Source organism: Lissotriton helveticus, chromosome 2_2 (assembly GCF_964261635.1).
Source record: "Lissotriton helveticus chromosome 2_2, aLisHel1.1, whole genome shotgun sequence".
NCBI classification, from domain to species: Eukaryota; Metazoa; Chordata; class Amphibia; order Caudata; family Salamandridae; genus Lissotriton; species Lissotriton helveticus.
Genome location: NC_136060.1, coordinates 395,843,687 through 395,869,114, shown reverse-complemented (window position 1 = coordinate 395,869,114; position 25,428 = coordinate 395,843,687). Strand labels below are relative to the sequence as shown.

At 48.6% G+C, this 25,428-nt stretch overlaps 1 protein-coding gene across 6 annotated transcripts in view; it reads left to right on the top strand.

Moving 5' to 3' along the window:
- TACC3 (transforming acidic coiled-coil containing protein 3) overlaps nucleotides 1-25,428 on the top strand; it is a 475,241-nt gene that overhangs the window by 304,871 nt on the left and 144,942 nt on the right. For all 6 annotated transcript variants that reach the window (XM_078678629.1, XM_078678625.1, XM_078678627.1 and 3 more), the window contains exon 11: nucleotides 3,926-4,005. In XM_078678629.1, the coding sequence (XP_078534755.1) occupies nucleotides 3,926-4,005 (80 nt within the window). The remainder of the gene's footprint in view (nucleotides 1-3,925; nucleotides 4,006-25,428) is intronic.

The following is a 25,428-nucleotide window of genomic DNA, read 5'->3' as shown; positions in this document are numbered from 1 at the left end:
CCTTGCGTTGGTACCCAGTTAATCCAACATGATTTCAGACTTCATTAGACCGAAATTGAATCTTGCATTCCAGATGGATTTATAAACTCTTTTCAAAATACTTTTCTGATTTATGGTCTATTTACTCCATTACCCATATTTTAGTATCGTTCATTCTTTATTACTTTAATTATAAAACGCTCCACTGTCCAGGTGTCTAGGTTGGTGCTAGAAAAATGCTTCAAATAGAAAAAGCTCAAACGTTCTAATTTATAATATCCGGTAGTGGTACCAGTGTCATTTTCCTGTGTTAGCACAGTCATTTTAGAGCCTTCTAGGCAGCCCAGTTCTTTCCTGGCATCTCAATCTGATTATTGTGATCATTTAGAGAACATTCATAGACTGAAAGAAGCAAGGGAACCACAAGAGGAAAGTTCTCTTTGGCAATTTATAGTATTGTTATGGCTGTTCACATGTTTCTGTGGTTCCTTCAGAAGCTGATGCTGTCATCAGATATGGCATTAGTATACTTGGGTGTCATCTGTAATGCACTTCCAATGAAATTCTGTTCTAGTCAGTTGTCTTTCCTACGTCTATACGGTGGTCTTGTTATCAAAGGTACTGACTCATTAAAGCTCCTAGACTTGCATGTTACTCCTCTGTGGAGCTGAACACAGTAAACCGTTGTGACATTTTATTGGATGTTGACCCTAATGATCTGGGTATAACCCTCAACCCAAATGCAGCAGAACAGGTCTTGTTGGTGGTGTACTTGGGTGTGGCAATATGTATGAGTAACCCCTCAGTGTTTTCCAAGAAGAACTTGGTTTATATAAAAAAAAAGATTCACCGGAATATAAGCCATGCCATTTATGACACAAAGTTAGAATGGTATAAAATCTGATCTTCTGTGCTCTTCATTAGATGTTTAAAACCGCTTAAGACTAGCTGTGATGGAGAACAGTTCACCCAAATGATTAGCTCCTGTCACTTTGATGGCTAAGGACAGAGGGAAGTATATAAGACTGTCAAACTTCTGTAACTATATTGTGACTGCTAGTCACTCCCTAACCTCTCCGAGCCACAGCAATGCTGGCTTGCTCGAAGGTATTCAGTGTAATGGATTAATTTGCCACCAAGTTTACTATGTGAGAATTACAGAAACTTAACATCTTTCATTACGCCTTTCATAACAGATTTATCAAGATACCCATGGTTTAGCATCAGCTATTGCAACCTTCCAAAGAGTTATGAATGTTGTATTTGGTGGAATACCCCAGGATTTGTACTTCCAATATAACATACTTGCCTTCAGGAAGAGTGGGGGAGACAGGATCATGTTTTTGAAGATAATGACTTCTCAAAACACAACAATAAAACGGATTGCTTGTTGTGGTTACCCATTGAAGGGAAGTTGAGTACCCAAGGGAATCTATCACAGAGTTGAGTAAAAATGGAGGCAAGCAACTGAGAGTAATGAGGCGTTCCAGACTTCATGGATTTGTGGTCCGGTTTGGCTGATATTTTAAGATTTCTTACAATCGACAAAGGGTTTTTATAACCTTGGAGAGGTGGTGTTGGTCTGAAGGTTAAGCTACGATTGTACCTCCAGTGGAATGAAGGGAGAAAGTAGTCAAACTTGCTCATGAGGGACACCTAGATAGCAACTTAACCAAAGCTACGGTGAGGGAACTATACAGGTGGCAGTTAAAGATTGCTAGATTGAATGTTCTGAGAAGGATTGCATTCTTTGTGCCAGGAATGATGGGTTGATTGACACTTTCAGGGCTCTGCTTTCCCTAGTAGATGTCCTTGTTGAGCCTTGGATAAAACGGAACTGGTCTACATGGATCCCTTTGAATTGATAACTCCGGCAGAACAATGTGTTACTATTAGTATATTCCACAAGGGTTACACCTAAGTGTTTGAATTCTGTGAGCACTAATGTTGCGGTAGAATTCGTAAAGGATGAGTTTGCGCATGATGGGATACCCAAGTACCTAGTTACAGATAATGGTGCTCAGTTTGCATCTACGGAGATGTGAGAGGTGTTGTATGGTTTGCCAATTGTTCAACATGGGACAGCACTTTATGGTCCCCAAACCAATTGTTTGGACGAGCATATGAACCGGAATATATGTATGGGTGTGTGTATGTATATATGTGTGTGTGTATATATATATATATATATATATATATATATATATATATATATATATGCACATATATATATATATATGCACATATGATTGGTAGCCCAATTAGAGTCGCACACGAGTTGGGATGAAAGGTTACCAGCCTTTATTAAAGGTATGGACCGAGTTCAGTCAGCCAGTGGTTAAAAACAGCCTTACTGCAGCCTGTATGTGTGTGTGTGTGTGTGTATATATGTATATATACATATGTGTGTATATATATATATATATATATATATATATATATATATGTGTGTGTATGTGTGTATATATATATATATATATATATATATATATATATATATGTGTGTAATATATTTGTGTGTGTATGTGTGTATATATGTGTATATATGAGTGTGTGTGTGTGTGTGTATATATATATGTATGTATGTGTGTGTGTGTGTGTGTGTGTGTGTATGTATGTATGTATGTATGTATGTATGTGTGTGTGTATGTATACCTGTAGAACCGCCACCTGGGGAGACAGACGCTTCTTAGTAGCAACTCCTAGATTGTGGAACTCTCTACCCTCACACATCAAAACTGCTCCTACTCTCATCTGTTTTCGTAGGGCATTGAAGACTTGGCTCTTCAACCAATAGGTTTGTGCTTACCACTGTATCTTAAAGTATCATACTGCGCCTAGACACCCTTGGGTAGTAGCTGCGCATTAAAAATTCCATAAATAAATAAATAATGAATATATATGTGTGTATGCATGTGTGTATGTATATATTATCTAAGTAAGGGGTGATTACCCAGGCTGCAAGGGCAGACCTGTGCTGTCAGTTTGGAAGGCTAACCAGGGGTGGCACAGTACATGCTGCAGGCTGATAGGCCCAAGGTGCACCTATGCCCTGGGTACCTAAGGTACACTATGCAGGGGCTCACAAGGGTGACCCAGTAACCAATCTGGTATGTACCTATAGTACATGGTATCAATTTAGAGAGAGGACAGCTAGGCTGTTGGCCTGATTGGCAGGGCCACAGCCATACTAAAGTCAAAAACCAGTGAATCACAGCAAAAAGTGGGGGTAACCATAGGAAGCAGACCCTACTCGCCTACAATTTTTATAAATGGGTGTTGGATTTCTTGAGGTTCTCGTGAATTTCTTGAATTGTTTTTGTGCTTTTTAAATGTTTTATACTTGTTCCTTTGTGTAAGCCTTGCTGCTCAGAGCCACAGCTAAGCAGAGTTGAGCTGATCGTTTGACAAACAAAACCTACTGATCCTAAAGCGGTTAGTAAGTGTATTACACTGTGAGGTCGTACAACCACCCCAGATAATGCACCCCATTTCCTCACATTTGCCCTTCTGACAAATGTTTCCAAAGTCTAAGATGACAGATACTTTCTAGTTTTTTTAATGGTACTTTCTCCCAGTAGAACAAGGGTATATTGTAGGTGCTCTGTCTTCTATACATGATACCCTATAGCGAAAGTATGTCTGACATTGCTCCTTACATCACTGTGCCCCATTAAGTGCCAGATTGCATCAGCTGCTCTCCTCATAATTCATATAATTATAGCTTTGTTTGAAGTCAGCCATGCTGTAAAAGTAAGGTATGTTTGTGATAGACACTGACCTCTAACAGCTTATTAGCTTGTTGATAAATGGCATAATGAGTAATTTTGTGCCACTCCATTTCCTTTATACTATACATCTGAAGGATCACAAGCATGACATTTACTTATTTGTTTATGGAAATATATATTCAGCAGCCTTTATATGTTCTATTTTCCCTCATCAGGAGGTTCATGTAAAAGAATTGGAAGTTCTTGAATGGAAAAAGAAGTATGAGAAGCTGTCTATGGAATATGCGGAAATGGAGTAAGTGTTTTTGTAATTATATTTGCACTATCATTAGTTCGTTTGTTGACTGCAGTATGTCTGTTAAAAATATAATTTTTGACATGAACATGCCTTAACATATCAATTGTTTGTAAACCATTATCTAGCTCCTACATGAATTCTTGCTACATTTTCATTTTAGTGCTGCCGAGACCGGAACAGAATGTCTGCTAGACTTCTGATTGTTATTCTCTGCTCACCTACCCAGTTGATTTTCTGTGCATATAAAATATGGACTCTTTTTGGCTTAATTTTCTTCCTACTTTTGTATGATGATCACATGTTGATTGATCAATGTGCTATTAAAAAGGCTTCAGGTAGATTAGTGTTTTACACACTGACTTCCAGGTAATGTTCCGCTCCTTGGTATTGCCTCCCAACTCATGCCTTATTTGGAGATAACGAAATGTCTCTGAGGATGTCAATTGATATTCCCTCTGTAAATCACTGTAGGATTTCACCTCTCCATTTGCCCACAGGCCCCCCAGTTGTGACGGGCCTACAAGATCCCATTTGTCGAAGCCCCGTTGTTCCGCCAGTAGGTCCAACTGTGCTGTATCCCATAGCGCAGTGGTGCCCAAACTTTTTTGACCCGCTACCCCATTGGCCATTACCCCTGGCTCTCAACTGTTACTTTTTTTTGGAGGGTGGGGTGGATGTAAGCCCAACCTCGAAAGTACTTGCATTTTTTTCCCTGAATATAATTGGGATGAAGCTGATGAAGGTATTATAATCATATACTCGGGGTGTTTCGTATTACGAAGGTGGTGCTTCTAATAAAATATTCCTAGTTACACTTCTTTGCCCATACCTTTTTTAACGTACTCTCTCAAACTTTTTCTGTCCCACTTAGTGCTAGATAGCACCCCTATGCATGTAGGCCCCATTGCCAAAGTGTTTCTGCGCTTGAAGAATATTCTCATGCACTTCCATTTCTACCCATGTCTACGTGCCAACTCCTGTCTCAGCAGGGTGACTCATGATTTTTTTAAACCACATACGGCTTTCTTTTTGCTGTCTCCTCCCCAAAATTGCCTCTAAACAAATGCAAGTAAAATAAATTCTAGATTTTTTTTTTAAACATCCCTCTTTCTTGCTTCCAAATGTTGGCATTATGCTGTATATGGTGTTTTACTTACCTGTGCTCAAGGAGAGAGCAGGCCTGTCTGGAAATGTGTGTGTACCGAAAGAACTGTGTACCGGAAGTACCTATGACTGAAGTACAAATGTCAATACTTAAAATACTTGGTGTGTTTAATACAGAACAACTGTACTTTCCTGATAACTTGCATGTGTGTAAAAGGCATTTGGAAAAAACCCAAACTATTAACAAGTATCAAAATAAATCAGACATCTTCCGCTTACTTGGGGAGTGTTGGAACATGGAGATCCAGTGAAATATGGAGGTGATCTGCTTAGTCATGCCATCAAATTAGGCGCTAAGTTTACAGCTTTAGGCATGTCACTTACAAATCATCCACATCATGTGTTTAAGTCTAATTACTTTAGCTGAAGCCAACAGACCCTTCAACATTAAATGCATTCGAGTGCTTGGTGTGTGGCTCCCCAACTAGGTTTGACGATCTGGAGTGAGTGATAATTTATTGCCCCCCCCCCACCCATAGATGGCTCTGAGGTAGCCCCCGTACGCATATTTCGCCTGTTCATCCTGTATGCGGGTTCATCCTGTGGGAGATGGACCTTGTGATTCACCACCGCAAGTTGGGCTGCCCAGTAATAGTTTTGGAGGGCCAGGAGTGCTATCCTTCCATTGTACCAGCTCCTTCTCAATTCTAGTAAGGATAGTGTGGGTGTTCCTCCATTCCATAGGAGTGTCCGAATAACTGCATCTGCTGCCTGGGAATACGAGAGTGGAACCAGAAATGGTGTATTGTGAAGGATATGATGGAAATTAGGCAGTGCCATCATCTTGAACAGTGATGCTTTCCCTAGTTGGGACAGGGGCAAGGTTCTCTAGTGCTGCACGTCCTCCCGCACGAGTCTCAGTGGGGGTTCTGTAATTACTATCTGAAAGACACCTTAGTGATAGATTCCTTACCTTAGAATATCCCCAGGCATCAGACTGGATCAAAAAAGTTTTGCTCAGCAGTACCCCTGCGTGTCAGTAGGTGGTGTCCTGTGGCTCCGCATCCATCAGTGGCGTTGTAAGCACTGAGATGACGTCACAGAGACTACTTTGGCGCCACCCATGCGCGCTGACGTCCGTTCTTTCTTTTTTCGCGGCAGCAAGCGCAGACTCGGATTGAGCACGTGCTTTAGTCACTTTTTGACTTCTATTGAGACTTTTGTGTCTCCCCCTCCCCTTTTTTTAGGTCTCACCTGAGCCAGCGCATGTGCTGCTCTGCGATACATATAGTTAGTGGCTTTTCATAGTGCTACCACAATCTTTTCTTGGCCTCAAGCTTGCGATCATGCGCGAGTGCAGTCACCATGTGGCTTGCATGGCTCATTAAGCCTTGCTCTCCCAAGCACCTCGCTCTGCCCCCACCACCACCACATAGTGCGCCCCTGCCCTCACTTTTGCTTTCACGACCGCGCTGCCGCGTTACTTTCACTGCTGCGCGGCCAATGCTTGTTTTAGTTATCGGTGTGCTTTCCCAGCTAGCGCAGTGTCTCATCTGACCCCGCAGTGCTCTGCAGAAGTCAGCATGCCTGATATTCAATGGCGGGCTCACCATGACCTCAGCACACGCATTACTATCAGCGCGCGATGGCCTGTCCTCCTGTCAGTTCGTATGTTTTAAACACAAATTTATAAAGCAGGTACTTTCGTGCACCACTCTGGTCGTGTATTCCAATGTTCTCTTCTCCAGCCCAGCTCAGGCTTTTGCTCTGACCTGCCTCTCTGTCGCAAAGTGCCCAAGGGACCAAGAGGCTTGTATAGCGCCTCAACACGCTCGTCCGAAGAGCTGAAGTCCTGAAGTTGGTGTTGGCTCAGAGGGCAGACTCAGCCACTTGCTTGACTGCTACTTCCCAGAATCTTCCTGTCTCTTCAAGTTATATTATTATTATTTTTTGCAAATTAATCGATAACATTTCGTGTACTTTAACACATGGTGTTGAAGCCAGATATGAAAATTCAGCTTCTCGACAACGCTCCTATCGTGTAGACGTGAGCGACCCACTTACTGTCCCTACCTAAAATGAATGTGTCCTTTACTGGTGCTCAAGTGCCAGTGTTGATGACTAAGTGCCAGAGCACGGGAGACAACAGCTCAAATTAAGCAGTGTAGCGCCTCCCATGTTAAAGGAGAAAACTTGAAGATAACAAGATTCTTTTGCACATTTGTGTTGTGCGTACCCTGCTGGATAGTCAACTTGGGAGACAGAGAGCAGGAGCGTGGGCGTCATTAGTGTAGCAGTGGGTGCAGTGACACCAGGGCCCATGGATGTGGGATACCCTTCTCTCCTTCACTAACCTCACGGAGGATGGAAGTATAGACCCGTTTCCCTGCCTTGCATTAAGGTAATGTTACTTCTTTCACAGATTTCCTATCTGAAGCTCTACATTTGTCACACATTCCTGTGCCTGCTTCAGGCAAAATCTGTGAATGTGCGCAGATGTGCCTGTCCACACATTTTCCTGCCAGAGGATGCAGGGCAGCTCAGAACTCACTAATGTGCTCCCGCTGCAAAGCCCCGGATGGTGCTGCCCTTCTCTTCGGCAGTTTATCCGTTCAGTGGCTGATAAATAGCTCCACTTAGATCCGAAGAGTGCCGGATAATTGAGAGCAGATCACGGCGGGCGCAGCCTCACTAATAAGATTGTATTTATGGTTTGGCGCCCGCACTAATGCTTCTCCGTAGCTTTGCAGCTGGAACAGGAAAAGGCAGGTAAGATTCTCTTTCTATGCCTTTTTTACAAGCCCTCACAGAAAACTCTATTTAATTTTTATTTCAAGAAAAGTTTTAACAAGGTCTGTTGCAAATGTTCTTTACATCTTTCATTTACTTCTTTGTTCCTTCCTTTTTTTCACCCCTTACTCCCACCCTTCTTGCATCCCACGCCTCACGTCATTCGTTACCTTGTAATTCTGTATTTCTTTACTACTTTTAACCACAGTGTCCTCCTCCTCGATCTACCTCAGTCCTCCCTCCCAGCAGTTATTACACCTTTTACTCCCTTTTACATTCTTCCTCTTTTTCCCTCCTTAATTCCACCCTTCCCCTCTCACGTCCCTTCATTCGTTGCTGTGCCGTTCTCTATTTCCTTACTTTCTTTCTTCTCACGGTCTTCCTCCCCCTCATCTCACACTTCTCCCTCCTTGCAGAAATTTCATTAAAAAAAATTACCAGCTTGCTTTTGTCTTTACTGCTGTCTTTCCTTCATTCTTTGCTGTCACTCTCCTGCCTTCCTTCTTTCATTCATACGTTTTTACAACACGCAAAGTTGTGTATGTATTCAGTGCTTTCATGCTTCCTTTTGTTACATCATGTGATAGCCCCTCCTCCCTTTTCTAATTGGGTGTCCTTAGCAATGTGTTTAGACAAATCCAGTGAAAACACAGTGCTCAAAATAGAGCACAGTTTATATTCTCAATCCTGTGATAGCAGTAGCAAATATACTAACACATCTTATATTATTATTTTTATTTTTCACGTAAACATTGATATCATTTTATGTACTTGACACATCGCGTTGAAAGCCGATATAAAAATTCTGATTTACATTTTTCCAAACCGCACAGCAATTCCTTTAGTATTTGCAATGTGCCAGACATTTTTACAATGCTCAAAGTTGTGTTTGTATCATTTTGTGTACTTTCACACAGTGTTTAAGGCTGATATTAAAATTCAGCTTCTCAGCAACAATGCACATATGGTATAGATTTCTTTTTTTAAACGCACAGAAAATTATTTTAGTTTACCGGATGTCTGTCTCCTGTTCTCGCCCAGTGTTTATAAAGACATCGCTCCTCAGTCTCCAAGTCTTTGCCTTCGGAGTCTGGTAAGCGATGTCATAAAAAGAAGTTGAAGAAGCATGTTCGCTCTCAGATGTCCCCCCGTTGCTCCTTGGTGGCAGACGAGGGAAACAGGGGCTCTGCCCCTGCGGCTCCTCTAGAGCCTGGGAGTCCCACGGACTACCCGCCCTACCTGGGTCTGTCGGTGACTCCCGAACAGGTGCAGGAGTTTCTTGCTGCCATGGACCGCCTTTTAAGCCCTCGGGCTCCCGCTGGCGTGCCTTCGGGCACCACGGTCCCGCATCCAGATCCTGTCAGCCCGGTGGCACTGCCAGCGGATTCAGCCTCGGCACCACAGGATCCTACGTTAGTGGCCCCGGCGCCACGAGGTGCAGCGTTGCCGGCCCCGGCACCGCACTGTGTGCCATTCATTCCGCCCTTGCCCCGGTTCCAGGACCATTTTGTTCTGACCTGGGATCCGCATTGGGAGACGGCGCCGTTCTCGATGCCGTTTACGGCGCTGTTTGTCCCTTCTCCGGCTCCCGACCTGCCGCCGTGTCCAGCCCCTCCTATGCTGGAGGCGGAGGAGGACTGGGAAGGATCGAAGGACCCCCTTGCCCGGCAGTGTGACTCCGAGCAGGATTGGGTGGACGACCTGGAAGACCCGGCGACCTGTCGCTTCTGACCCGGGGTTTGCCTCTCCCACCTACAATGGTGGAGGGCGCTTCCTACACAATGGTGCTCCATCGGGCTGCTGAGGCCCTCCATCTCCCCACAGTGGCCCTCAAAACCAACCTCCTCACTGAGGTGCTCCAGACGGCATCTACTTAGTCAGAGCCGTTGCTTCCCTTTAGTGACGCCCTTACCTAAGTCCTCTTGGTCACTTGGTTGCGGCCGGCGACGGGGACCCTGTGAATAAGTATGTCGCCAGATGCCGGTGCCTGGTGACCCCATCTTTCTGACCACTCATCCCACGCTTGAGTCTGGTCATCCAGGCCTCGACGTCGCAGAGTGCCTTTCCCACGGCCCCGCCGGACAAGGACTCTAAGAAGCTGGAACTGTTTGGTAAACGGTTGTTCTCTTCGGCCAGCTTGGGGCTGCAGTCGGTGAACACCGCCTGCTTATTTTGCCGCTACTCCCACACAGTATGAGATTCTGTTGCTCAGGTGTTGCCTCGGTGTTCTGAGGATGTCCAGGCTGTTCTTTCTCAGGCGATTGCTGAGGGTAAGGATTCGGTTAAGTTGGCCATTCGGTGTGGTTTGGACACCGCCGACTCATTAGGCAAGGCGATTTCTATGACTGTGGCGTTGCGACACCACGCCTGGTTGCGTTCGATTGGGTTCTCACCCGATGTCCAGTGCTCGCTCATGTACATGCCCTTTGATGGCACCTGCCTGTTTGGCGATAAGGCGGACAGTGCACTGGATCGCTTTAAGGACTCGTGGGCCACGGCCAAGTCCTTGGGTCTTTCTGTAAAGAACCCATCCACTCCTGGTTTTCGTTCCTTTCGTGGCCAGGGCAGAGCCACCCAAGCACGTTCCTTCAACAAGCCTGTGTAGAACCAGCCTCAGCTGTTTCTGCAGGGGCGGGGTGAGGAAAGAGCGTGCAGGTCTGTCCGCCTCCACCCCCCGCTGCTCCTCCCTCCAAACCTTCCTAGTCCGTCCTTCATGGAGCACCCCATGCTGGTGGGTGACTGGATCCGCCACTGGCGCAATATCACATCGGACAGGTGGGGGCTGCAGATAATCCGCAAGGGTTACTCCCTTCCCGCCCCCCCAGTGCAGCCTTGCCACCTCAATCGGGGGATCATTTCGTTCTTCTCCAACAGGAAGTCCTAGCCCTCTTGGCCAAGGGGGCCATTGAGTGCAATCCCGGGCGGGAAGTAGGGAGTGGTTGTTCCCACTACTTTCTGGTCCCCAAGAAGGACAATGGGTGCCTGCGCCCCATCTCGGACCTCCGGGAAGTCAATCGCTTCCTCCGGAAGGAGAAAATCAAAATGCTGACTCTGGCTCAGGTCTTGTCTGCCCTCGAGCATTGAGACTGGGTGGTAGCGTTGGACTTGCAGGACTTATTTTCACATCCCCGTCCTGGAGGCCCACTGGTGTTACCTGCGGTTCACGGTAGGCCAGGAGCAATTTCAGTTTGCCGTGCTCCCCTTCGGCCTTACCAGCGCCCCTCGGGTGTTCACGAAAGTGATGGCGGTGGTCGCAGCTCACCTGTGCAGGTTAGGGGTGTCAATCTTCCCCTACCTCGACGACTGATTGTTGAAGGCGGACTTGCCCCAAACAGTTGTCGGCCACCTTCAGACTACGGCCGACCTGCATCTGCTGGGGTTTTCCATCAACGTGCTGAAGTCGCACCTGAGTCCCTCTCAGAAGCTCCCCTTCATTGGAGCGGTTCTGGATTAGACGCTGTTTGGGGTTTATCCTCCCAAGCAGCGAGACTGGGATATTCAGGCTATGATTCTGATCTTTCGGCCTCTATCCCGGGTTTCTGGCTTCCTGCATACTGCTGGTGACGCATGCCAGATGGCATATGCGGGCTTTGCAGTGGGACCTGAAGTTCCAGTGGACTCAGTATCAGGGCAACTTGTCCGATCATGTCCAGATCTCGGAGGGCACTGCTCAACATTTGCAGTGGTGACTCATGATTCGAGATTGGGTCGGTGGCAGACCCCTCTTTCCCCAACCGTAGCACACAGTGGTGACGGGATGGGGAGGCCACTTGGGCGAGGCGGAGATCAGAGGCCTCTGGTCTCCGGCGGAGTCCCGGCTCCATATAAATCTTTTGGAGCTGCGTGCGATCAGACTGGCACTGAAGGCATTCCTTCCCTCTGTCCGTGGAAGAGTGGTGCAGGTGTTCACTGACAACACCACCGCCAAGTGATATTGCAACAAAGAGTGTGGGGTGGGGTCCTGGACTCTGTCAGGAGGCTCTGCGCATCTAAACGTGGCTGGAACATCAAGGCATTACCTTGGTGGTTCAGCACCTGGCAGGTTCTCTTAATGCCAGAGCAGACGAACTCATCCGCCAGTGCTTGATGGATCACGAATGGCTTCTGAACTCTGACGTGGCGCAAGGTCTCTTTCAGCAGTGGGGAGAGCCTTGGTTAGATTTATTCGCCACCGAAGAGAACGCGCAATGTCATCAGTTCTGCGCGTTGGAATTTCCAAGGTGGCACTCGCTCGGCGATGCCTTTCGTCGCGAGTGGAGTTGCGGTCTGTTGTACGCCTTTCCACCTATACCACTTCTGCCCCGAGTGCTGCAGAAGATTTGTGCGAACGGGCCCAAGTCATCCTTGTGGCTTCTGATTGGGCATGAAGATACTGGTATTCCGAGCTACTCAGCATGGCGATCGATCCCCTGATCCGACTGCCTCTTCGGGAGGATCTTCTGTCGCAGGAGCAGGAGACGGTCCTCCACCCGAACCTGTCCAGCCTCCACCTTCATACACGGAGATTGAGCGGCGACAGTTGACAGCTTTCCACCTTCCTCCCGAAGTCTGTGATGTCATTCTGGTAGCCAGGCGTCCCTCCACTAAAACTGTACACGCTTGCAGGTGGAACAAGTTTGTGGCGTGGTGCGCAGCAAAGGCTGTGGATCCCCTTTCTGCCCCTCTTTCCGAGGTTCTTTTGTTCCTTCTTTCTCTGGCCCAGCCGGGCTCTGCTCTGGGCACTATCAAAGGCTATCTCGTGGCCATTTCCGCCTTTCTACGGCTTCCTGATCAGCCTTCTCTTTTTAAGTCCCCGGTTGTTAACTGTTTTCTGAAGGGCATTACGCACACGTTCCCTCCCATGCCATTCATAATGCCTCAATGGGACTTAAACCTTGTCTTGACGTTTCTGATGTGCGCTACCTTTGATCCCCTTCATAACTGTCTCTTGCGTCTTCTCACCTTAAAGACTTCTTTCCTGGTTGCTATCACCTCTGCAGAAGAGTGAGTGAGCTCATTGCTCTTTCTTCCAAACCTCCTTTCCTTTCTGTTCATCTGGACAAGGTGGTTCTGTGGACCCGCCCTTTTTTTTGCCAAAGGTGCTCACGCCCTTCCACATCGGGCAGACCATCACTTTGCCCACCTTCTCTCCGCCTCCGCATCCTTCAGGGGAAGAGGAGAGGCTCCACAGTCTGGACCCAAAATGTGCGCTCCCCTTCTATCTGCAGCGTACACAACAGTTCTGGGTGGATGATCAGCTCTTTGTGGGCTACGTGGGCGCCAAAAAAGGTTGGGCCATGCACAAGCGGACCATTTCCCGGTGGTTCGTTCTGTACATCAAAGCACGTTACTCCTTGGCCAAGAAGGAGCCTCCTGTGGGCTGCGTGCCCATTCGACCACGGTAACTGCATCCACTACTGCCTTGGTACTTGACGTTCCCTTGCAGGACATTTGTCAGGCAGCTACGTGGGCCTCGTTGCACATGTTTACCAAACATTACTGCCTTGACCGTCAAGTCCGAAGAGATAGCTTCTTTGGCCGTTCTGTTCTCCGTGACTTCCTGGTGTAATATTGTTCGCAGACCCACCTCCGGGGTTGTTATTTCTGGTATGTATTCTAAGGTAAGGAATCTCACTAAGGTGTCTCTTTCAGCAGCACAAGTTACTACTTGTGTAACGATATATCTGTAAGAGACAGTTAGTGATAGATTCCTTACCGCCCCACCCATCCTCCCCGTTCTGCAAATTGATTACTAGGGTTAAGGTCATCTCCTTTTAGGGCCCTAGTTTTATGCACCAATGGTCAGTATCTTGCATGGTTCTGCGTTCCTGGCGCGTAAAGTCGTGTATAGAACTGATGTCAGCGCGCATAGGTGGCGCCTAAGTAGTCTCCGTGACGTCATCTTGGTGCTTATGACGCCAGTGATGGACGCGGAGCCGCAGGACGCCACCTACTGAAGCACAAGGGAACTGCTAAGCAAAACTTTCCGGGTCCAGTCTGACGCCTGGGGATATTCTAAGGTAAGGAATCTATCACTAACTGTCTCTTACAGATATATCTTTACACAAGTAGTACCTTGTGCATCATGGAAGAGAATTTGGTCTCTCGTGATCAACACCCAGTTATCGAAACCCCTCCGTCACCACCCATGTTTCACAAGTCCCAGGGAGTCGTAGGTCATCATGGAGTACAGTATACCAGCGATTTATCCTCAGTTTATAATGTGCCCAGAGTATTTACGGTATAGGTCAAATATATGGAGTAGTCTTTGCAGCGACGTATACAGACTTGCCACATGATGGAGAATGTCCTCCGCATAGAGGGAGATTCTATCCTCCCATTCTTCAGACCACCTCTGATTAACAGGTCTCCCCTTATCCAAACAGACTACGGTTCCATCACAACTGCAAAAATCAATGGGGAAAGGGGGCCACCCTGCCTGGTGCCACATTGTTACTAGAATAATACTGACCTGCCACCATTAGTTACCTGCGCAAGAGGTTCCGCATACAAGTCAAATCCAAGATTAAACTTCAGTCCGAACCCCTGCTTCTCCAAGACAGCATATATAAACAGCCACTCTATTGTATCGAAGACCGTCTGATCATCTAGTGATAAAACTACAGTATTTTTTTGGTTAAAAGCAGCCCGCCCCAACACTCCATTTAGGCGCCGCAAGTTAAGTGCAGTGTTCCTACCTGGCATAAAGTCAGACTGTTTAGGATAAATCGGCGTGCCTATTAAGTGGGACAGTCTGGTTGCTAATAATTTGGCTAAGGTCATGACCTGTGCCTTTAATAGGAAGATCGGTCTATAGGATATACAGAGATCAGGTGGCTTCCCGTCCTTGTGTACGACTACGATCTTAGCGAGTCTTTGGTCCGCTGGTAATGTCCCAACTTCGTGACTCTCCCTAAACATTCCCTAGGAAGGGGGCAGTTTTGACTGCCAAGAGCTTGTACTGTTCAATGGGGAGTCCGTTCGGGCCCAATGCTTTACCGGCGTTTGAAGCCCGAATGACCGGTGTGACTTCAGTCAGGGAGGTCCTGTTTGATTCGGTCTGTCACCCATTGCAAGGTGTGGTACACTAAGGGTCGATAGTTCTCGTGCCTCATCCACAGTAGTCGTCGTGGATGGAGAGTGCAACTTTTTTGTACTAGGCTGCAAAAGCATCTGCTATACCCTGCCTATCTCTTAGCCGAGCCCCCTCCTCAGTGAGTACCTCAAACACCCATCTCGATGCTGTTTCTTTTTAAAAAAAAAAAAATTTTATTAATTTTTGCAGCACAAAAAACAAACAACAAGCATGTCATTGTCGAGCAGCACTCTCACATCCCCAACCCCTCACCCTCCCCTCCCCTCCGATGTTCTAGGACACGGTTTCTTGTTTCCAAAGGTTCCTCCATAAACCTTTCCCCAGTCCACATTAGGAATATCTCAGGGTCCTGTAGCTCCATCTCCGCAATGTCGATCATACGTACATGTCTCTGTGCCCCATCAAAGCCCTCCTTCCAATCCATGGTAATGACGCCATTTGCCCCACACCCTGCCAAACTTCTTTGGGCACCCTCTCGCTTTGTATGTGACCCTTTCGGCCGCCATGTAAAAATCCATACCCCCTCCTCCACTCCCCCAACTGTGGTATGTCTGGCGCCCCCCACTTCGGGCCACGTCCCTCTTGGCCACTACCAGGGCGAGCACCAGAAAAATCAACAAAGGGCGAGCCAAGTCTACATCATTAGTCATTCCCAGAAGTACCAGCTTCGGGTCCAGTGGAATGGCCGTCTCCCAACACCTCCAAGTTCTGAGAGGACCTCCCCCCAGTATGTTTGGATGTTTGGGCAGGACCAGAACGTGTGAAGGAAATCCCCTCTATCGTGTCCACAGCGTAGACAGCAGGGATTAGGTACTCTCCCCAGTTTATGCAGCCGCACTCTATCAAAATAGGTCCTATGCAGAATCTTAAACTGGATCAATATGAGGAGCGATTTAATCGCTACCTCCCTAGGATGCATCAGGACCACACTCCAATCTACTTCATCCATATCCCCCACCTCCTGCTCCCACGTGGTCCTGAGGCCCTCCAGTTTATTAGGTCTATTATTCATTATTGTTTTATATGTCAGGGACACTGCCTTTCCAGGGATCCGTTCCTGCAAGAGACGGCCCTCCAATGGAGCATATTCGGGGTGTGCCTTCGTCAATGCCCCCTCCGCCCTCCAAGCATGGCGTAGTTGCATATATCTAAAATATTGGGTTCGGTGGAGCCCATATTCCTTTTGCAATGAAGGAAAGGATTGCAGCACCCCATTCTTTCACATCCCCCAGAGTAGAGATGCCGATGGCATCCCAGCCCTGGATCCCTCTCAACTTGCTAAGTTCCTTCAGCCAGGTGCATTTCCACAGCGGGGTTTGTTTTGTAGGTTTGTGATCCCAGCTAATTGTCTTGGACGCCTTTTTCCACGCCCCCAGCGTGATTTTAGTAGCCGGCAGCAGTCTGGCCTGCCCCCTACCTCCGTACAGGTAGTATATACATGTATGAGTGTCCATGGTGTACCTTTCCAGTGCATAGGTGGGGTGTGTGGCAGGTGCATGTTTCCATTCATTAATGAGGGCCAAGTGTTCCGCCCAGTAGTAGGCCTCTAGGTCAGGCAAAGAGATCCCCCCCCATCATATTGGTGTCTCTGCAAGGTCGATAGTGCTACCCTAGGTTGCTTTGCCAGCCATGGATGAGACCTCGGTTCCGCATGTATGTCTCGGAAGACCTTACACTGCAGAGGGAAGTATTCATTCTGAAAGGCATACAAGAATCTTGGGAGTGAAATCATTTTAAACATCGCTGCCCGACCGAGCAGCGTCAGTGGGAGTGATTGCCATCTGGTTGCGTCCTCCTTAAATTGACATGTTACGAGGCTAATATTCCGTTCGTAGGAAAGATTACCATCAGTCGTTAGCTATATCCCTAGGTATGTATATCCCGCTCTAGTTGTTTGCAGTCTCTCCGACAACGCTGGCCACACGTCTCCTCCTTGGGGGTCATAGAGCGTCGACTTGTGCCAATTGATCTTGTACCCAGACTTGGCCCTGTAGCGATCCAACTCCAAGAACACTGCCGGTATAGTAACTTCTGGCTGCGTGATATAAAGCAGGACGTCGTCTGCGTACAGAGACAGTTTTTCGTCATTGTCGTCCGCTTGTCCTATCCGGAAGCCAGTAATCCCTACATTCTGTCTAACTGCGCATGCCAGTTAGACAGGTAGTAATCGAATCCTCCGCTTCTCCAAGCCTAGTCTCCGCCGTCGTCACCCTCTCTGTGATGTTTCGGAAGTCCTGTCGTAGTAATGTCACCTCCGAGCCCACTTCACCGATCTTCACCTCGAGGGCCGCCCGCAACTCCTGGATGTCTGACCTCGACGCTTGGATGGCCCCCATCAGTAGCTCAGTGTCCGAACGCTTGCCAGAGTCAGAAGACACCGCCTCCGCCTGCGGCTTGGTCGTGGCATAGTCATCCAGGGTGCCCTGCCTGGGGGTCTTAGCCACCATCTCTTTTCCCCATATCTGGCTCCTTCGTGCAATCCCCCCCCTGTAGTGCTCTCTCATGCACCCTCTGCTGTCTCCCCTTTGTCCTGGCGATATGGGGTGTTGGGGGTGGGGGGGTTTATTTGGGGTCCACCGTCTCTCCCTCCCTGGCAACGCCACTCGGCTCAATCTCTGCTGCGGTGTTGGAATCCCCTCAGGAGCACAGGCCTCCACCTCCTGATTCGTCGTGACTTCCCGGGTACACACGACTCACCTGGCTTGACCCCCACGACTCAGATGCCGGCGAATCGCACGGCCAAGTCTCGTGTAGTTGGGCCATAAGCCCCGATTCTTTCTGAGGCGGTCCCTTGTCCTTGGTATGGCCTCACAATGACCCTCGGCCCCCGCAGCGCATCGACCGCGTCAGCGGGCTGCAATGGGCATCAGGGCTCTGGTCTGCAGCTCCAGCCCCGGCCCGCTTTCAGGCGCGGTAGCCCTACCCCCTCCGTGGCCTACCGCCGGTTCCAGGGGCCTCGCTGTCGTTACCTGCCTTGGATCTGGCTCGTATGACTTTCGCTTTCTTTGATGGTAACACCCTCAGGCCCCCGCCGGTGCAGGCGGGCCGGGAAGCTGCCAGGTGTGGGGATTCTATTGCGGGTTCGCGTCCCCGATGTTCTCCCCGCCGGTCACAGACCCAGGCCTCACCGCCCTCGGCCGTGCTTCCTCTCGGCCCTTCCGTCATGCCCGCTGTCCGCCTCTGTCGACAGACTTGCCGCGGATGGTGGCGCGGGTCGTCGTCCCCCCCCCCCCCCCCCCCCCCCGTGTGGCGAATCTGACTCTGCACCCCGCCGCCGTTCGGGCCCTAGGTCTTTTAGGCCGATGCTGCTGCCCGCGGCCGGGCTTTCCCCCGCTCCTGCCGGCTCCCGGCACAGCCTCACCTCGTAGTCGCCAGAGCGAGGGCGGGCACGCCGAGGGCTATCTCCGCTCGCCCTACTGTCTGTGCCGTGACCCCTTTTTTTCCCCCTCGAGGCTCCGGTCTATCTTGCCAGCTTCCTCACGGATCCGTTGCGCCTTCACCAACGTGGCTCACTTCCGCAGTTCTAGGGGAAGGCCGCCATCTTGGAGCTCCGGTCCGGACTCACTCCGATCCCGACTCACTCCGATCCCCTCGCTGAGTTCTCCGTCCACAGTGGCGCAGGTCAGCAATCCTGAACGCCAATATGTGCCAGGTCACTTCCGATCCCGCATGCTAACAGATCGGGGCTGCATCACATGTGTAGATAGTCGGATCATGGGCAGCTCATCAGGAGCTACCACGGTGCACGTCTCAACCGGCCATGTTGTTGCCACGCCCCGATGCTGCTTCTTTCTTATCTAGCCATGCCAGGAGCTTGCCCGCTCTCTCTCTCACTTCGTACAGGTGATATTGGGTTACCCAATATCTGGCCCTGGCCGCCACTTACACAATGTCTTAGTAATCCTTGCATTTGACAGGCAGTATTTTACCTGGTCAGCTGACATCAACGCAGCCTCTAAATCCTGGATGTCTCACTCCAAATCTACTAACTTTGCTCTTGTTCCCATCCTATGACCCAGGATCAAAGAAATTCTGACACTTTTTGACCATCTTAAATGCCTCCCACAGTCCTCGGTAGAGTCTACTGTCCTGTCATTTTCATGAAAGTAGTGATCTGCGGCCACCTGGGGCCACATTACACATTCAGCACACTTTCCTTTATTGCCCGGCACAATGAAGGAAAGTGGGGAATGCTCTAGCCCCAGGGCAGCCGTGAACCCGTATTGCCCTGGAGGGAGCACATTCATGTGAAATATGGAGCAGCTGCTTTACAGCTGCTCCGTGTTTCACTGTGTAGGTGGCAACCCGCCTGCACTTTTTTCTTTAAAACAAATTTTATTTGATGGATTGCACACACATTACAGCCCCCGTATTCCAGAGTCAGCTGCCCACCACATATAGATCATCAAAGCATTCAGTCTCTGCATCATTTTATATCTAAGAATCTCATCTAATTGAACAAAACCATCTACACCAGCCCTCCCTTACCCCCCAACTCCCTCCTCCCAGATCCCCCCCGTCGCACGATTCCTTGTTTTCCTTTCCCCAACATAGCAGACATCATAATAAAAATACACCAACACCTTCCAGTAAGGGCCTTTCATAGTGTCTCCAGAATATCTTCCCGCTCCACTGGAGACTCCAGCCACAGGCCCTGGTATTCCGCCCACCTCTTCCATATATTGTAGTGCTTACGTGGGCAGCCAACGGGCCACAAATACAGGCCTCTCCAGCCCCATACAAAAGTCCATTCCCCTCTTCCACACCAGAGCTGACGAAGCTCGGGGGTCCTTCCATGCCCTGGCCACGTCTCTTTTAGCCAATGTCAGGCCCAGGAACAGTAAATGCCTATTGTACCGGTTTCCCCCAACCCCGTCCATCACGTGCAGTAACCCTAATTTTGGTGAGTGAGGGAGGTCCCATCCCAGGGCCTCGGACAAACAATCCCAAACCCCTTTCCAGAATCTAGCCAGTGAGCTACAGCTCCATACTGTGTGGATCAACGTCCCCACTTCCCTCCCACACCGGAGACAGTCTGGGGAAGCTACAAGGCCCGCCCGCCATAGTTTCTCTCTGGTATAATAGACCCGGTGCAGGTATTTAAATTGGATGAGCCGCAGACGCATCGCAATGGCTGCGCTTCTAGGGACCTCTAACGCCTCCCGCCAGTCCTCTTCCTCCAGTGTCCCCACGTCCCCTTACCATGATTCCCGAAGCTTCGACAGTGTAGTGGAGCAATGTGTAACTAGTGTCTGATAGATACGAGATATCTTTTTGTCTCCTAAATCCCCCATGAAAACCTTGGCCTCTATCGGACTAAACTCAGGGAGGGAATCCATGCCTTCCAAGCTCGGTGTGATTATGTGACTTAACTGCAGATATTAAAAGAACTGGGATCTAGGCATGTCTTATTCTTCGCTTAGCTCCTGGAAGGATTTAAGAGTCGTTCCCGAGCGTCAAAATTCCAATATTATCCCAACCTCTGAAACCTTGCAATGACGCCAAGGCAGGGAAACGTCCGTTGTTACATAACGGGGTCTCCTCCGTCAGTCTTCCCCACCATCCCATGCGGCGCAGAGCCTGGCGCCAAATCTGGAAGACAAGCTGGGTTGCCTGCGGCAGTCTCTTTCGCAGGCGCCCCGCATACAGAAGCACGTGCAGGGAGTCAGAGCCCATAAGATGTCGTTCCAGGGCATATGTTGGATCCCTCCTGTCCCCATACCACCACTCGTTCAGGACCAGAAGATGAGAGGCTTGATAGTAGGACAGGATATCGGATGTCGCCAAGCCACCACAATAGGTTGGCAGGAAGCATGTCCGAAGTGCCACTCTAACCGCTCCTCCCGCCCAAAGAAATTTCTCCAGTGCTGAATTCACCTGGCGGAACCACTGGGGTGATATCGGGAAGGGGTGGTTCTGTGGTTGGTACAGCAAGTGGGGAAGGGCCACCATTTTAAAGATGGCCGATCTGCCATCGATTGTAAGGGGCATACGAGACCATGTCTTCATCTCTGTCCGGACCCGGTCCCAGACAGGCACCAGGTTACGTTCCCAGGAGATTGCCGGGACCTCCGAGATAAACACTCCTAGATACTTGATGCCCCCGGCTGCAACCTGTAGCGCTGATGCCCAGTCACCAACCCCTGTCTCCACCCCCAACACCCACAAAGTTGATTTTCGTGGGTTCAGGTAGAGGCCAGATGTTTCGCCAAAAATCGTCATTATCGCCAGTATTCGCGGCCCTGATTTATTAAGGTTGGTAAGGAAGAACAGTACATCATCCGCATAGAGGGCTATTCTATCAGACAGGTCCCTCTCCCACTCAAAGCCACTGAGCTGCGCATCTATACGCACCCATGCCACCAGCGGCTCCATAGCCAGAGCAAAGAGGTACGGCGAGAGCGGGCAGCCCTGCCTGGTGCCTCGCCCGATTGAAAATTTAGATGATATAGCCCCTGACACCCTAACCGAGGCCATCAAATCCGTATATAACAGTTTCACGTAGGACAGGAAGCGAGGCCCCAAGTTAAGCCGAGGCAGTAACGCAAACGGGTAGACCCAACTCAGTCGCCTGTACTTTTGAAGTGGAATAGAGATCCCCTTGCAGGCTGGTGTAGTCAGTGACTGCACCCCCCTGCAAGTCCTTTAGTGGGCTGCTTTCCGGAGGTGCACAGAGAGTGTTCCATCTTTTAGGTGGGACTCTCCCAGCGCGCCTCCTTAGGGCTTCTTTGCCGCTGCATCAGCGGTGGTAATATAGCGCGGGCAGAAACAAAACAAACAAATGAGGGAACGCCCCCTTGAAGTGCCTTGGGGGCGCGCAAAGCTGGCACAAATGCCTTTTGCATACCCAGCCCTTTATGTAATATGGCCCCTGGAGGCCAGTCCATATGTGCAGCACTTTAATGTACCAGGGATGGAGTACACCACCAAGCCATCTCACATCAGGCAGCCCTGGACCCTCCACCATCCCATTAATAGGTTTCATGACTATGAAGAAATCAAGAAAGTCCCTCCTGCAGTACTCAAGTAGTGTCTGATCTGTGAAAGGGTGTTTCTAGTGTGTCGCAGTTCCGGAAATCTCTACCATAGCGTTGTCTTCAGTTCGATCCAGACTTCCTGATCCTTTCCATTCTGTGTCCGTCTGGTAGGACACCTCTTGTGCTTGACCATTCGCTATCCATCCAATCAATTCCAGGCTTTCTACGGAGACAAAAAAAGCACATTTCTTGCCCTCCGCCACTACAAGGTGTTTGGCCAGGAACAGCATCTCATATTTCAGTTACCATTCTCGCTAGGCTTCCTTAACTTCTAGGAAGGAGTGTCGCAAATTTTATACTTGGATAGTAAAGTCTGGGAAAAAAGGTGGTGGTAGCATTCTCGAGCTTAAGCGGTGGCGCAGTTTGGGCCGTTTGCAATATGATCTCTCTGTCTCTAAAATTGAGGATCTATGCCACAGTGGTGCATGGAGTCACCCCAGGCCTTGACGGGCCACCTGGAACACAGTGCGCTTGTTTCACTGAAAAATAGTTGGAGGCTGATGGATTGAGATGTGTTGGGATCAGTTCCTCCACGAAGAAGTCAGTAGTTTGACTCCAATCCAGACATGAGGCAGAGCCAGGGGTGATCACTCACCAACGGGCCAAAGGCAGGACTTGTTTTCCCGGGGTCTCCAGCAGACTCTGAACCGGGTCTATGCCGGTGCCACCCAGGCCAATTGGGATGTTTGTGGCATTCATAGTTTTTTCTACAGTCCTGGACAGGGTGGGCTGACCAACACTATGGAAAAAAACGAAAAGATATTCTTCTGACATTTATACTTGCCCTTCACACCTGTACATGGTGCCAGCTGTTACAGGGGGGAATTATGAATTTTAACTAAAAATGACCTGAAACAAGGATGTCTGCTGGCCCCTTTACTTTTCTCATTGTATGTCTCAGACCTTCCTGACTGCCTTGCATCCTACAAGGGAGATGCACCCAAGAGAAGTTGTTGTCCCTTTCTCGATGTATGCAAATGACATTGTGATCATGGATCTAATGCCCAAGGGCCTGATCAGCTAGTTTCTGGCTTTACAACAATATTCCATCCTGCTCTATTTGAAGGTCAACGTGTCAAAAAGCAAGGTATAGATTCAAAAAAGAAGAAATGCTGATAAGACTAGTAGATTTGTTTGGGGCTTAGGCCAAGAGAAGCTGGAGATTGTAATGTCATACCCTTATTTAGATAAAATTGTTGCATGTAATACACTGGCAAACACCCAGATTTAATTTTGTTCCTTTAACACCTTCCCTGCTCATGACGAGCTCAGCTCGTCATGAGTTGTGCCGCTCTCCCGCTGATGACTAGCTGAGCTCGTCATGTAACGCGCGTTTTTAAAAAACGCCGCACAGCGCGAAAAAAGCCGCCGCACGCATGTGGTTAGGGCCTCCTCGCAAGCGAACGTGTTACGTGCTTTTTTCATAATGCAGTGGGGCAAACACATTGTATTCTGCTGTTAACTGTTTTTAAGGCAAAAATCCCTATGGCCCTGTTGCATGTTGTAGAATCTACTCGTGTAAAAATGAAAATTCTTGAGGAAAATAAAAGGGCTAATTTTACTCATTGTCATTTTAACTCTTCTATGTTGAACCCTGCAATGATGTTGGATTTTGCTTTAATCTCCTATGTGCAGGGGTTGGTCAGTGTGATTCATGGGGGCTATTGGCGCAAGAACAGTGATAAGGACTCCATGAGGGGTTTCATGAATAGTGAAGTATTTGGCTCAGACCATGGTAAATATTAATTTGCTCTGGAGCTATTTTGACTTCCATGAAGAAATTCTGGCTTCCCTCTCTCCTACACAATTTAAGCCATTTAAAGGTCACAACTAGCTTTAACTTTCAGAGAGATCCTATGCTAAACAAGACTGGTGGCATTAACTTAATCTTGCCACCCTCTGTTAGCTCAACAGTACCTGACCTGGAATTTGGAATATGGACTTTGCAGATTTTTTACACTTTCAAATGATTTTGCTCCCTTTTAAAGAGCTAACTGCAAACAGGTCCTTTTGTGGAAATTTGGGGGGAGACTGTAATCTGTGTAACGTGGGGATTCAGGATCTCAATTATGTGCTCTGTCCCGCATTGTCTTCTCAGCGTCACCTCCTCTTACGGTCAATGTTAATAAAAAATAATAATAAATCAGTAGAGATGGCACTTGATTTCCTCCTCCACCCAAAAAATGAAGCAATTTGCTTAAGTTTATACATTTGTTATAGTATTTATGAATTTCTATTGATTTGGGTTAAGGATTGCTGCTGTGAGGTGATAATTTGCACAAATGTGTTAATATTTAAAGGCTGTCTATTTATTTTTGAATTTGTACCCAGGTTGCTGCTGTATGATTGAGGATGTTGAACAAATATTTTTAGTATAGGTTCTCTTTTGCTATTTCTGTAATGTTTTTGGTGATTTTGTATTGATTTTGTCCTCATTTGTGGACCTCTTTTGAGTTCTAAATAATTAAATTACTCCCCTGTTAGAAACTTGTATAGGTCGAAAGGCTATAAAAGAAAGTTTAATCCTTTAAAAAAAATACATTTTTATGAATTCATACTGTGCTACAAGTCCTTTTCAACAAATATGTCAAACCTGATGGTGCCTGGGAGGTTACCATCTGCTAATGCTGTTGGGCAGCAGCCCTTTGACACAGCCCACAGATGGCAAGATCTGATAGACTACTAGCCGCAGATTCCTTCACATAGAATAATCCACAGGCATGAGACTGGATCTTGAAACTTTTTGCCACAGCGTCCCTGCACGCCGAGGGAGGGGCGACATCACGTGACTCCACCCAGGCGTCGTCCGCGCAAATGATGTCGGCGAGGTCACATAAGCCCCAGCCTGTTTGGGGCAATTTTTTCTTCACCAATTGTTTATCTGGTGGAACAGTGTGCGTGTGCCTTCGGGCTTCAAAACTTGCACGTTGTGTGGGTGTCTTATGTCTGTGACGGACCCTCACCTCATTTGTATGTGGTGTTTGGGGGAGGATCATGGCACCACTGATTGAGGCGTGTCAACAGTTGAAGCTGAGCGGGAGTGCCGCTTGAAACTTCTTTCGGCGCGTCTCTCCAGGTCGACCTCCTCCCCTCGATCAGCTTTGGCAGACTGCTTTAGATACGGCCGTGGTCGATGTCGCGAGAGCGTTGTTTCCCGGTGGGTAAGTGTCCCAATTAGTCCCCGAGGGCTGGTCTTCGGCCTTCCGAGGGCGTGGCCTCTCCGCGGGTGATGCGGCCAGTGTGTCATCCTGTCAACCGTTGCTCGGTGTGGGGGCGTCGAGAGTCCAGATGGAGACATACGCGCCAGCTTTGCGGGCCTCGCTGGCGTCTCCCCTTCCTTCTCCTCCTGGGGTGCCAATAGTTCCCTCGCTTCTCGCGGGGCCCTCCGTGGCGCCGCCGACTGGGTCAAATCCA